Consider the following 13,515-nt stretch of genomic DNA (forward strand, 5'->3'; position numbering starts at 1 on the left):
TATAAGAAATGTTAAGGAGACTTCTTTAATCTGAAAAGAAGTAGCACTAGTTAATACAAGACAACATATAAAAGTAAAAGTCTCATTGGAAAGGGCAAATATATACAAGGTAGTGGATTAACCATGTATAAAGCTAATGTGAAGGTTAAAAGTAAAAAAGAGTAAAACTAAACCACATAGTTAAAGGATACATAAAATTAAAAAATGTAAAATGTGATATCAAAACCAACATTTTATGGGTGACTGAAAAGTAGAGTTTTAGAATGTGTTCATATTTGTTACTATCAACTTAATATGTTATATACATAAGATAGTATATATGAACCTCACAGTAAAGAGAAGGCAAAAAACTTATAGAAAATACACAAAAGAAAATGAGAAAGTAATTTAAATATAACACTGAAGAAAGTTTCAGACTGGAAGGGAAGAAAGAAAGAGACAAAGAAAGGAACTGAGAGGAACAATAAAAACAGCCAGAAAAAAAATTAACAAATGACAATAAATATACACCTATCCATAATTACTTTAAATATATATGGACTAACTTCTCCACTCAAAATGAATGGATGGCTGAATGAATTAAAAAAACACAACATGGGCACTTGGATGGCTCAGATGGTTGGGTGTTTGCCTTCAGCTCAGGTCATGATGTTCAGGTCCTGGGATCCAGCCCCATGTCAGGCTCCCGGCTCTGTGGAGAGTCTGCTTCTCCCTCTCCCTCTGCCTCTCCCCTGCTTGTCCTCTCTCTGTCTCTGTCTCTCTCTCAAATGAATAAATAAAATCTTAAAAATAAAATAAAATAAAAAGACACATCTATATACTGTTTAGAAGAAACTCACTTCAGAAGTAAAAATAAACAGAGACTGAAAGGGAAGAGATGGTGGGGTGCCTGGGTGGCTCAGTGGGTTAAAGCCATTGCCTTCAGCTCAGGTCATTATCTCATGGTCCTGGGATCGAGTCCCGCATCGCACTCTCTGCTCAGCAGGGAGCTTGCTTCTTCCCTCTCTCTCTGCCTGCCTCTCTGCCTACTTGTGATCTGCGTCTGTCAAATAAATAAAAAAAATATTAAAAAAAAAAAAGGGAAGGGATGGAAAAAGATATTCCATGCTAATGGAAACAAAAAGAAACTGGTAAAACCATACTTGTATTAGACAAAATAGACTTTTTTTTAAATTAAAAAAATTTTTTTTTAATTTTTTATTCTTTATAAACATATATTTTTATCCCCAGGGGTACAGGTCTGTGAATCGCCAGGTTTACACACTTCACAGCACTTACCAAAGCACATACCCTCCCCAATGTCCATAACCCCACCCCCCTTCTCGCAACCCCCCTCCCCCTATAAATTTTAAAATTTTTTAAGTAGGCTCCATGTCCATCATGGGGCTTGAGCACATGACCCTGAAATCAAGAGTTGCATTCACCACCGACTGAGTCAGCCAGGTGCCCCCAGACAAAACAGGCTTTAAAACAAATACTGTAATAAAAGACAAAGTGGAATGGGGGCACCTGGGTGGCTCAGTGTGTTAAAGCCTCTGCCTTCAGCTCAAGTCATGATCCCAGGGTCCTGGGATAGGGCCGCATCGGGCTCTCTGCTCAGCGGGGGAGCCTGCTTCTCCCTCTCTCTGTGCCTGTCTCTCTGCCTACTTGTGATCTCTGTCAAATAAATAAATAAAATCTAAAAAAAAAAAAAAAGACAAAGAGGGGCACTATATAATGATAAAGGGGTCAATCCAGCAGGAAAACACAAGATTTATAAATACATATGCACCCAACATGGGAGTACCAAAATATATAAAGCAAATATTAACATCTAAAGGGAGAAACTGATAGCAATACAATAACAGTAGAGGACCTTCACATTCCACTTACAACAATGGATGAATCATCCGGTCAGAAAATCAATAAGAAAATATCAACTTTAAATGACAAATTAGACCAGAAGGACTAATATAGACATATACAAAACATTCCATCCACAAGCAGCAGAATACATATTCTTCTCAAGTACACATGGAATATTCTCCAGAAGAGACCACATGTTAGGTCACAAAACAAATCTCAATAAATTTAAGAAGACAGAAGTCATATCAAGTGTCTCTTCTGAATACAATAAAATAAAACTAGAATTCAATTACAAGAAAAAAACTGAAAAAACTACAACTATGTGGTGATTAAACAACACATTCCTGAACAACTACTGGGTGAAAAAAGGAATCAAAGGAGAAATTTTTAAAAAACCACCCAGAGACAAATGAAAACAGATGTATGACATACCATAATCTATGGGATGCAGCAAAAGTGCTGCATAGGTTCATAGCAACACAGACCTACCTCAAGAAACAAGAAAAATATCAAATAAACATTTTAACTTTACACCTAAAAGGGAACTAAAAAAGAAAAAGCAAAGCCCAAAATTAGAAGGAAGGAGACAACTGGGGTGCCTGGGTGGCTCAGGTCATGATCTCAGGGTCCTGGGATGTAGCCCCACATCAGGCTCCCTGCAGAGAAGGAAGTGTGCTTGTCCCTCTCCCTTTCCTTCTGCCACTCCCCCACACCCGCTCTCTCTGTCTCTCTCTCAAATAAATAAATAAAAACTTTATTTTTTTAAAAAAATTAATTTAAACTACAAAAAAATTTATTTATTTATTTGAGAGACAGAGAGAGAGCAAGCATGAGTGAGTAAGAGCCAGGGGAGGGACAGCAGAAGAGGGAGAAGCAGACTTCCTGCCTAGCAAAGAGCCCACTGTGGGGCTCGATCCCAGCACCCTGGGATCATGACCTGAACCGAAGGCAGACACTTAACTGACTGAGTCATCCAGGAGCCACAATAAATAAAATCTTAAAATAATAATAATAATAATAAAAGTAAAAGAAATGATACATGGAACTAAGATCTGGTTCTTTGAAAAGATATATAGGTGGTTTGGGCTGCTGCCTTCGGCTCGGGTCATGATCTCAGGGTCCTGGGATCGAGCCCCGCATCGGGCTCCCTGCTCCGCAGGAAGCCTGCTTCTCTCTCTCTCTCTCTGCCTGCCTCTCTGCCTACTTGTGATCTCTGTCTGTCAAATAAATAAATAAAATCTTTAAAAAAAAATGAAAAGATATATAAAACTGACAAACCTTAAGCTAGACTCACCAAGAAAAAGGAGGACCCAAATAAATAAAACCAGAAATGAAAGAGGAGAAGTTGCAATTGATACCACAGAAGTACAAATGATCATAAGGGGATACCATGAGCAACAATATGACAAAATATTGGACAACTTAGAAAAAATGACTACATTCCTAGTAACTTACAATCCTCCAAGACTGAATCATGAAGAGACAGAAAATCTGAATAGTAAGGAGTTTTGATCACTAATCAAAAACTTCCCAACAAATAAAAGCCCAAGACCAGATGGCTTCACTTCACTTCTCAAACTCTTCCAGAAATCTGAAGAGGAAGGAATACTTCCAAACTCATTTTATGAGGCCAGCATTATCCTGATACCAAAACCAGACAAGGACACCACACACACACACACACACACACACACACACACAATTATAGGCCAGGGGTGCCTGGCTGGCTGGCTCAGTTGGTAAAGCATGTGATTCCTAATCCAGGGGTTGTTAAGTTTGAGCCCCACACTGGTACAGAGATCAATAAAAAATAAAATCTAAAAGAAAGCAAGAAAGAGAGAAGGAAGGAAGGAAGGAAAGAAAGAAAAAGAAAGAAAGAAAGAAGATAAATAAATTACAGGCTGATATCCCTGATAAATATAGTTACAAAAAATCCTCAACAAAATGTTAGCAAATCGAATTCTACCATGTATTCAAAAGATCATAAACCATGATCAAATGGTATTTAGTCCAGAGATCCAAGAATGGTTTAAAATCCTCATATCAATAAATGTGATATACCACATTTTAAAAATGAAAGATTAAAATATAATCATGATATCAATAAATTTAGAAGGGCACCTGGGTGGCTCAGTGGGTTAAAGCCCCTGCCTTTGGCTCAGGTCATGATCACAGGGTCCTGGGATCTAGCCCTGATTCGGGCTCTCTGCTTTGCAGGGAGCCTGCTTCCCTTCCTCTCTCTCTGCCTGCCTCTCTGCCTACTGGTGATCTCTGTCTGTCAAATAAATAAATAAATAAAATCTTTAAAAAAAAAAATAAATTTAGAAAAAGCATTTGGCAAAAGTCAACCTTCATTTATGATTAAAAACTCTCAACAGGGGCACCTGGGTGGCTCAGTGGGTTAAAGCCTCTGTCTTTGGCTCAGGTCATGATCCCAGGGTCCTGGAATCTAGCCCCACATTGGGCTCTCTGCTCAGCGGGGAGCCTGCTTCCCCCTCTCTCTCTGCTGCCTCTCTGCCTACTTGTGATCTCTGTCCATCAAATAAATAAACTCTAAAAACAAAACAAAACAAAAAAAACCTCTCAACAAAGACAGTATAGAGAGAATGTACCTCAGCATACATAAAGACCATATATGACAAATGCGTAGCTAATATTACACTTAATGGTAAAAAGCTGCAAGGTGAAAGCTTTTTCCTTTACGATCAGAAAAAAAAACAAGAATGCCCACTCTCCACTTTTTTTCTTTATGTATTCATTTTTCAGTAACCTCTACACCCAATATGACTTCAACTCACAATCCCAAAATCGAGAGTCACATGCTCTTCTGACTGAGCTGGCCAGGTACCACCATCCCTACTTTTATTCAACATAGTATTTGCAATCTTTGCCACAGCAACTAGGCAAGAAAAGGAAATAAAGGCATACAAAATGGAAAAGAAGAAGTAAAACTGACACTATTTGCAGATGACATAATGCTATATATGGAAAACCCTAAAGACTCCACCAAAAAACTATTAGAAATAATGAATTTGGTAAATTTGTAGGATATAAAATTAATGTATAAAAATCGGTTGCATTTCTATATATCAATAATGTATCATCAGAAAGAGAAATTAAGAAAACTATCCCATTTACAACTGCACTAGAAAAAATAAAAAACCTAGGGAAAAATTTAACCAAGGAGATGAAAGACCTGTACACTGAAAAATATGACACTGATGAAAGAAATTCAAGATATTGAAAAATATTCCATGAACATGGATTGGAAGTATAAATATTGTTAAAATGTCCATATTACCCGAAATAATCTTCAGATTCACTGCAAACTTTATCAAAATTCCAGTGGCAGTTGGACTAGGACAAATAATACTAAAATTTATATGGAACCACAAAAGACCCTGAATAGCCAAAACAGTCTTGAGAAAGAACGAAGTCAGAGGTATCACATTCCCTGGTTTCAAACAATACTACAAAGTTATAGCAATCAAAATAGTATGGTATTGGAATAAAAGCAGACACATGGATCAGTGAAATCAGGAAAGAGAGCTCAGAAGTAACCCCCACATATATGGCCAATTCACTTATGACAGAGTAGGCAAGAATATACAATGGGGAAAGGATAGTCTCTCTAGTAAATGTTATACAAACTGGACAGCTACCTGCAAAAGAATGAAATTGGACCATTATCTTGCACCATTTATAAAAATTAACACAACTTGAATGCAAGACCTGAAACCATAAAACTCCCAGAATAAAACAGGTAGTAATGTCCTTGACATCGGTATTCGTGATTTTTTTTGGATCTGACTCCAAAGGCAAGGGCTATAAAAGCAAAAATAAATAAGTGGGACTACATCAAAATGAAAAGCTTCTGCACAGCAAAGGAAACCAGCAGCAAAGGCAAAATTCACCCTATTGAATGGAAGATATTTGCAAATTATATACCTGATCAGGGCTAATATCCAAAACATGTAAAAAATTCATACAACTCTGGGGCACCTGGGTGGCTCAGTGGGTTAAGCCTCTACATTCGGCTCGAGTCATGGTTTCAGGGTCCTGGGATTGAGCCCCACAACAGGCTCTATGCTCAGCGGGGAGCCTGTTTCCTGCCTGTCTCTCTGCCTCTCTCTCTCTCTGCCTGCCTCTCTGCCAACTTGTGACCTCTCTGTCAAACAAATAAATAATATCTTTTAAAAAAAATTCATACAACTCAATAACAACCCAATTTAAAAATGGGCAGAAGATCTGAATTGATAGTTCTCCAAAAAAGACATACAGAAGGTTAACAGATACATGAAAAGATGCTCAATATCACTAATCATCAGGTAAATGCAAATCAAAACCATAACAAAATATCTCCACATACCTGTCAGAATAGCTATTATCAAAATGACAAGAAATAACATGGTTAGGTGAGGAGGTAGAGGAAAAGAAACTCTTTTTTTTTTTAAAGATTTTATTTATTTATTTGACAGAGAGAGAGATCACAAGTAGGCGGAGAGTCAGGCAGAGAGAGAGAGAGAAGCAGGCTCCCGCTGAGCAAAGAGCCCGATGAGCTCGATCCCAGGACTCTGAGATCACGACCTGAGCTGAAGGCAGCAGCTTAATCCACTGAGCCACCCAGGCGCCCCTGAGGAAAAGAAACTCTTGTGGACCGTTGGCAAGAATGTAAATTGGTGCTGTCATAACGGAAAACTGTATGGAGATTCCTAAAAAAATTAAATATAGCACTAGTGTGTGATGAAGCAATTTCAGGGCTGGGTATTCTATTTGAAGAAATAGAAAACACTAATTCAAAGAGATATATTTGTTGCCATATTATTTACTATAGCCAAGATATGGAAATAGCCCAAGTGTCCTCTGATGGATGAATGGATAAAGAAGATATGGTCTATACACAATGGAATATTACTCAGCTATTAAGAAGAATGAAATTTTGCCATTTTTCACAACATGGATGGACCTGGAGGGCATTCTGCTAAGTGAAATAAGTCAGACAGAGAAAGACAAATACCACGTGACTTCTCTTATATGTGAAACCTAAAACACAAAACAAACAAAACAAAACAAAACCCAGCCTCATAGATATAGAAGACAAATTGGTGGTTGCCAGAGGAGAAGAGGATTGCTGGGTGGAGATATGGGTGAAGGGGTAAAGTAGTACGAATTTCCAGTACTAAAATAAATAAGTCATGGGGATATAATGTACAGCTCAGTGAGATATAGTCAATAACATTGTGTTAACTTTGTATGGTAACGGATGGTAATGAGACTTATTGTGGTTATTGTTTTGCAATGTATCCAAATGCTGAATTACTAAAGTATAAAACTGAAGCTAAAATAACATTGTCAATTATACCTCAATAAAAAAAGAAGAAAAGGAAAATATGCCAAACACGTTTTATAAATGTTTGCACTGAGCTAAAGTTTATAAAAACACTTAATGTCCTTTAGAAAATTAAATGAACCATTTTGATTAATGTAGAATTTATTCTAGTATATTACAAACATAGAAATATTAAGGGCAGATCAACACCTACCAAAATGTCTGGAATGGTCAATGGGCAAATGGGGCTGGAGACTTCGAGTTTTGAATTAAAAATAAATCTTCAGGGGTGCCTGGGTGGCTCAGTGGGTTAAAGCCTCTGCCTTCGGCTCAGATCATGATCTCAGGATCCTGGGATGGAGCCCCACATCGGGCTCTCTGCTCAGCGGGGAGCCTGCTTCCCTCCTCTCTCTGCCTGCCTCTCTGCCTACTTGTGATTTCTCTCTGTCAAATAAATAAATAAATTCTTCAAAAAAATAAAAAAATAAAATAAATCTTCAGAGTTGGGTACATACCTGTATTTCCAATCATTTCGGGGGGAGGGGGGCGGAAAAGCCAGGAATCAGATTTTAAGAAAACTGGAACTGGAAAGAGAGGTTAACAAACAAAGGGGGGGGGGAATCTTGGGAAGAAAAAAATGGTTTAAAAAGAAGTACTACAGATTTAGGGTAAAAAAACCTGGTATAAATGGTATATACGGTAAGGAAAGAATTCCATGTTTATCTCAGTCAGCATGGGTGAGAGGCATGTATTTTGTTGCCTAGAATACTCTCAGATCATTTTTAAAAGGACTTTATTTATTTATTTGAGAGCAAGAGAGAGAGCATGAGCATGGGGTGGGGGGTGGCAGAGGGAGAAGCCGACTCCTGAGCAGGGAGCCCAAAGTGGGCTTTGATCCCAGGACCCTGAGATCATGACCCAAGCTGATGCTTAACCAGCCACCCAGCTGCCCCTCAGATAATTTTTTGTAAGTTTTGTTTTTTTTTCCTTAGAATCTTACTCTGGGAGAAAGTGATTGAAATGTTGAGGTACAGAAAACACAAAGCATAGAAAACTCCTTAACTGTTAATTATAAAATTTTACGTATATTTATCACATATTACTTATATTTGTGCTGTTATAGGCATCATTTTGAGAATTCAGAGGAAGTACTATTTTTTAGAAATATAAAACTAATAAAAAATGCAGGATAAAACCACTAGGTATACATGCAAAGAATTTAATTAACATAGGTTTAATATTTTAAAAATATTAAATTCATATTCACCATTTATTGTTGCCCATAATGTGCTATGTACTGACACCTACATGTCAAACATAGTCTACTAATAGTGATAATAATTTAGGGCAAGTAGTTAGCAATATGTAAATTTTGTAGTTTAACAAATAAAAAATTAAGTTGTATTCCAGGCAAGAGATATGTAATATGTAATATGTAATATGTAAATATGATAATATTTACATGAAAATCAAATATCATTTGTAGCCTTCTTTCTCCATTGTGCCTTCCTGAATATGGGCTTAGGCTCCTTCTCATTGCAGAGCTGCAAACAGCCACTCCTGATGGATTGTAGATAAAAAGATGGATGTGAAAGATTAAAAAATCCCACTCTTTCAAAACCTGAGTAGTAAGCTTCTTGTACAGTGTTTTGTTATGGAATACCAGAAATGACTGTAAATCTCTTGGGAAAAAAAAATAACCAGTCAATGAAAACAAAGGGATATTATTTAAATAGTAACCTATTCTTAATCAGAACTATCTTTCCAACTAATAAAGAATCTGAATAATTATTTTAAAAAATAACAAATAAATAAAATAAAAAATAATAAATGAATATTATCACTTTCTTATTAAGTAACAGTTTTTCCCTCCCAGTTTCATTGAGATATAATTGACATAGAAGTCTGTATTAAAGTGCATAGTATAATGATTTGATATATGCATTACAAAATGAATACCACAATTTTAGTTAACATCCATCACCTCACATAGTTACAATTTTTTTTTTATTATGAGGACTTTTAAGATCTATTATCTTAGCAACCTTCAAATATACAGTATGTATAACATAGTTTTAAATATATATCAATTAGAATATGTATTTCTAAGGTAAAATTCTTAGGACTTCTTTGTAAAAGTAGTTGAATCAATGATTTATCTCAACCCAATATGATAAAAAAAAAAGTTAGCTGTGGAAGTTAAAATGACCAAAACTAATATCATGTTTCCCTACTACTTTTATGAAAGGCCCATTTAGAAATGACAGCAATACTTTGCACTTATAGTTCATGTATCTCAAAAAGGTTTTATTTAATATTACATTAAATTAAACTGAAGTACAGAGGAGGATCTAACAAAATTTATTTAACATGTTAATTTTGCAACATAAACTAAGACATTTGACTATCACATCCAGTTAGTCATATCCTTTCTTGGTAGCAATGTTTTTCTTTTCTTTTTTTTCTTCTTCCCTTCCCTTTCCTTTTTTTCCACCTCCTCCCCGCAATGTTTTTTTTTTCTTTTTCTTTTTTTTTTAAAGATTTTATTTATTTATTTGACAGAGAGAGATCACAAGCAGGCAGAGAGGTAGGCAGCGAGAGAGGAGGAAGGAGGCTCCCTGCTGAGGACCCTGGGATCATGACCTGAGCCGAAGGCAGTGGCTTAACCCACTGAGCCACCCAGGCACCCCCGCAATGTTTTCTTTTTAAAAAATGTTTATGCTTTGTTATAAAAATGTTTAAATTCCTATTAAGTTTCAAGATGAAAAGTTCCAGGTAGGTGTAAATAGAACCTACTAAAACTATTCTTTTCATCATGGTGCTTTGGTGCTTTTGACCTTGTCCTTATTAACAGATTTACGGTATCAGCAGGACACTGTCAGCCCTTTCAAATTTTGTCAGCTTACATTCTTTTTCTCTTCAGTGCAGTCATAGGCCAAATTCCCATTTCATTTTTCTCTCTATTACCTTAAAAGAGAATATTGCATTCTGACAAAATATGCCATTATTGAAGAGGTCATAATTTAGGCATAAAATATACATATCACCTCTGTTTTATATATTTTCTTCTTTTCTTGCTATCTTTTAGGCTAATGAGTCCCCAGAATTGGAAATTCCTTGAATGAATCTGAGTCATTCCTTTATAAATGAATTATTTTTGACAAAAGAACACGTGTAAACTGCCTCGCTGAGGCTGTTTCCACCTGTCTGTACAAGTTGCTCCTTGTTTCCAAACGCCAGCTAATGATCCATTTCACAGAACCATTCATACATAACCCAGTGCTGCCTCTGGGCTTACTCCATGTAGTGACTGCTTGTGTCTCACTTCCTGGAGCTGTTTGGTATGCCTGGGTTTACATCTTTGAATATGCTTACATGTTTTCTCAGGTTTTGTCTCCCTCATAGATTATAAATGCCTCAATATTAGACACAACGTGTTCCAACCAAGGACAGACCATTATTTGCCTGCAGACTCATGAATTCAAATGAAATGCTTTAACTTTTTCCTAGTTCCAAAATCCTGTTCAAATCTATCCAGTTCCTTTCAATTTCCAGAACCACAGTCCTAGTTCAGGCTCTCATTCTCTTTCACCTGACTAGTGCAATCATCTTCTAATTATTTACCTGGCCTTTGGTCTCTGACCTCTGGCAATTTATCTTTGATTTCCTTCTCAGTTATCTTTCTAAAGCACAGTTGTGATGGTGTCACTCCCTAGGTTAAAAGCCTTCCATGCTTCCCTACCGACTATAAAATAAAATCTCCAACTAGGCATTCGAGGTTTTTCCAATCTGGTCCTATCCCCTCTTTCTAAGCCCATTCCACTCACTCACTCTTCCTACTCCTTCTTCTATGAGCTATTAATTGTTCACCAAATACATCTTTGCACATCCCAATCCTGTCTTTTTTTTTTTTAAAGATTTTATTTATTTATTTGACAGGGAGAGATCACAAGTAGGCAGAGAGGCAGGCAGAGAGGCAGGCAGAGAGGCAGGCAGAGAGGCAGGCAGAGAGGCAGGCAGAGAGGCAGGCAGAGAGAGAGAAAGGGAAGCAGGCTTCCTGCTGAGCAGAGAGCCCGATGCGGGACTCGATCCCAGGACCCTGAGATCATGACCTGAGCCGAAGGCAGCGGCTTAACCCACTGAGCCACCCAGGCGCCCCCCCACCCCCAATCCTGTCTTGATCCCTTTTCTCTTTGCCTAAGCTTCTCCACCTGATCTTATGCTGCGCTTTAATTAGGATACCAGCTCCAGAGGATCACTTTTCACCTTTCTTGCTGTCTCTAGTCACCTTTCCAGAGCATGTTGTTGATGTCTCCATTTTAGCATTTATCATCTGCTCCGTACTTGAGAGGTAGACCTATCTCTGTCTCCACTGATACTGTGAGCAACTTTAAAACAGGGATGATGATTTATTCGTCTTTCTCTGGCTACAGTCTAGCAAGTGGGGCGGGAGGAAGAGACTCTCTGTGGGAAACGAAGGAAATATTTCTCCGGACACGGCAGGGGAAATTTCCAGCCTGTTTCTTGGAAGAGGTTCATATTCTTTAATTATAGATATCCATCTTACCTGAAGTAACTTCCTGGATTCAGAGTTCAGAGATCTTCTAATAAAAACTGTGTTTTCTAGAAGTCAAGCTTGTACCTTGTGAGACATGGAGGTTGAGACTCTAAATCACTGTCACCGATTACTTGTATGCGAACCCTCCTAGCTATTAGAATTTATTAAAAGCAAATTCTACATTTAAGTCAAGAATAACGGTGATCTCTTATTTGATTCACGGCCCAGTATTGTCCTGGGACCTACATCTAGCCTTGCCACCATTGGTCAATGGGCACGTGGCTTTCAGGACATCGACCGTCAGAGACGGCTCTGGAATGACTTGCGATGCCCTGAGTGCAGCGATTCCGAGCCCGGGGTGGTGGTTTCGCCTTCCTCCACCGTTCAACACTTGAGTGTGTGCCAGCAGGATGTCCGGGTGCTCGGCCCCTCGCCCTGCGGACGCCCGCGCCGGGATCGTGGCCTTTCCGAGTCAGCGCTCCCCAGAGGGAGCCGGCACCACAGCGGCAGGGACACGAGGGCTCAAGTTGGCGAAGCGGGGCGGGCAACCTCCGTCCGCCGAGCGCCGCGACGCCTGGTGGAGGTGAAGGCGAAGCTCCGGGCGGCCGCCCCGCCGAGCCTCAGCACCCAGACGCCTCCGGATGCGCTCGCGGCGGCCCCGCGCGGCCCGGCCCTCTCCCGGAACGGCGGTGGGGGGCGGGGCGGGGCGCTGCGCGCGCCGGCGCGTGGAGGCCGCGGGCGGCGGCGGAGCGCGCGCGGCCGGGGAGGGGCGCGCGGGGCGGGGGCGCGCGGCGGCCGCTGCGGCCTGTGGCGCCGTCACTCGGCAGAGCCGGTCGGGTCCAGCTGGGCGCCGCTGCTGCTGGCCGGGCGCGCGGGGACGGTTCGGGACTGCGCCGGGGGCCGCCCCGTCCTCCCGCGGCTGACGCCCTCCCCTCCGCCGGCCGCCCTGGTCCCGTTATCATGTCGCTGAGGCAGCGCCTGGCCCAGCTGGCTGGCCGTCTGCAGGAGCCGCAGAAAGTGGCCCGTTTCCAGCGGCTGTGCGGGGTGGAAGCGCTCCCGCGCCGCTCCGCCGCTCCCGCCACCGACGCGAGGGAGGATGAGAAGGCGGAGGCGCCCCTCGCCGGAGACGTCCGGCGCCGAGAGCAGCAGCCAGGGGCGTCCGCAGGCCCCCAGCCGCCCGGGAGCGACCGCAATCAGTGTCCCGCCAAGCCCGGCGGCGGCGGCGGTGCCGGCGCTCCCAACGGCGTGCGGAACGGGCTGGCGACCGAGCTGGGCCCGGCCTCGCCGCGGCGCGTGGGGGCCCTGCGCCGCAACTCGCTGACGGGCGAGGAGGGCGAGCTGGCCCACGTGAGCAACTGGCCGCTCTACTACCTGTTCTGCTTCGGCACGGAACTGGGCAACGAACTCTTTTACATCCTGTTCTTCCCCTTCTGGATCTGGAACCTGGACCCCCTTGTGGGCCGGAGGCTCGTGGTCATTTGGGTGCTGGTCATGTACCTGGGCCAGTGCACCAAGGACATCATCCGCCGGCCGCGGCCCGCATCGCCGCCAGTGGTCAAGTTGGAGGTCTTCTACAACTCCGAGTACAGCATGCCCTCCACCCATGCCATGTCCGGCACCGCCATCCCCATCTCCATGGTCCTCCTCACCTATGGCCGCTGGCAGGTAAGGTTCCCGCTCCTCGCCTGCTGTGCCTAGGGGAGTTCTCCGCGGGAGAACCCGGAGTTCTTTTCGCTCCGCACAGTTATTTTAATTTGGCCGTTCCCCTTCCAAGCCTCTCTTT

General features: G+C 41.3%; 1 protein-coding gene across 1 annotated transcript in view; it reads left to right on the plus strand.

Annotated features, from left to right (window-relative positions):
• Positions 1-12,484: 12,484 nt before the first annotated feature.
• Positions 12,485-13,515, plus strand: part of SGPP1 (sphingosine-1-phosphate phosphatase 1) — a 34,693-nt gene continuing 33,662 nt past the window's right edge. Inside the window, exon 1 of the mRNA XM_082734172.1 lies at positions 12,485-13,397. Within this exon, the coding sequence (XP_082590298.1) occupies positions 12,693-13,397 (705 nt within the window). The 5' untranslated portion in view covers positions 12,485-12,692. The remainder of the gene's footprint in view (positions 13,398-13,515) is intronic.

The sequence above is a fragment of the Mustela nivalis genome (assembly GCF_964662115.1).
Source record: "Mustela nivalis genome assembly, chromosome: 6".
NCBI lineage: Eukaryota > Metazoa > Chordata > Mammalia > Carnivora > Mustelidae > Mustela > Mustela nivalis.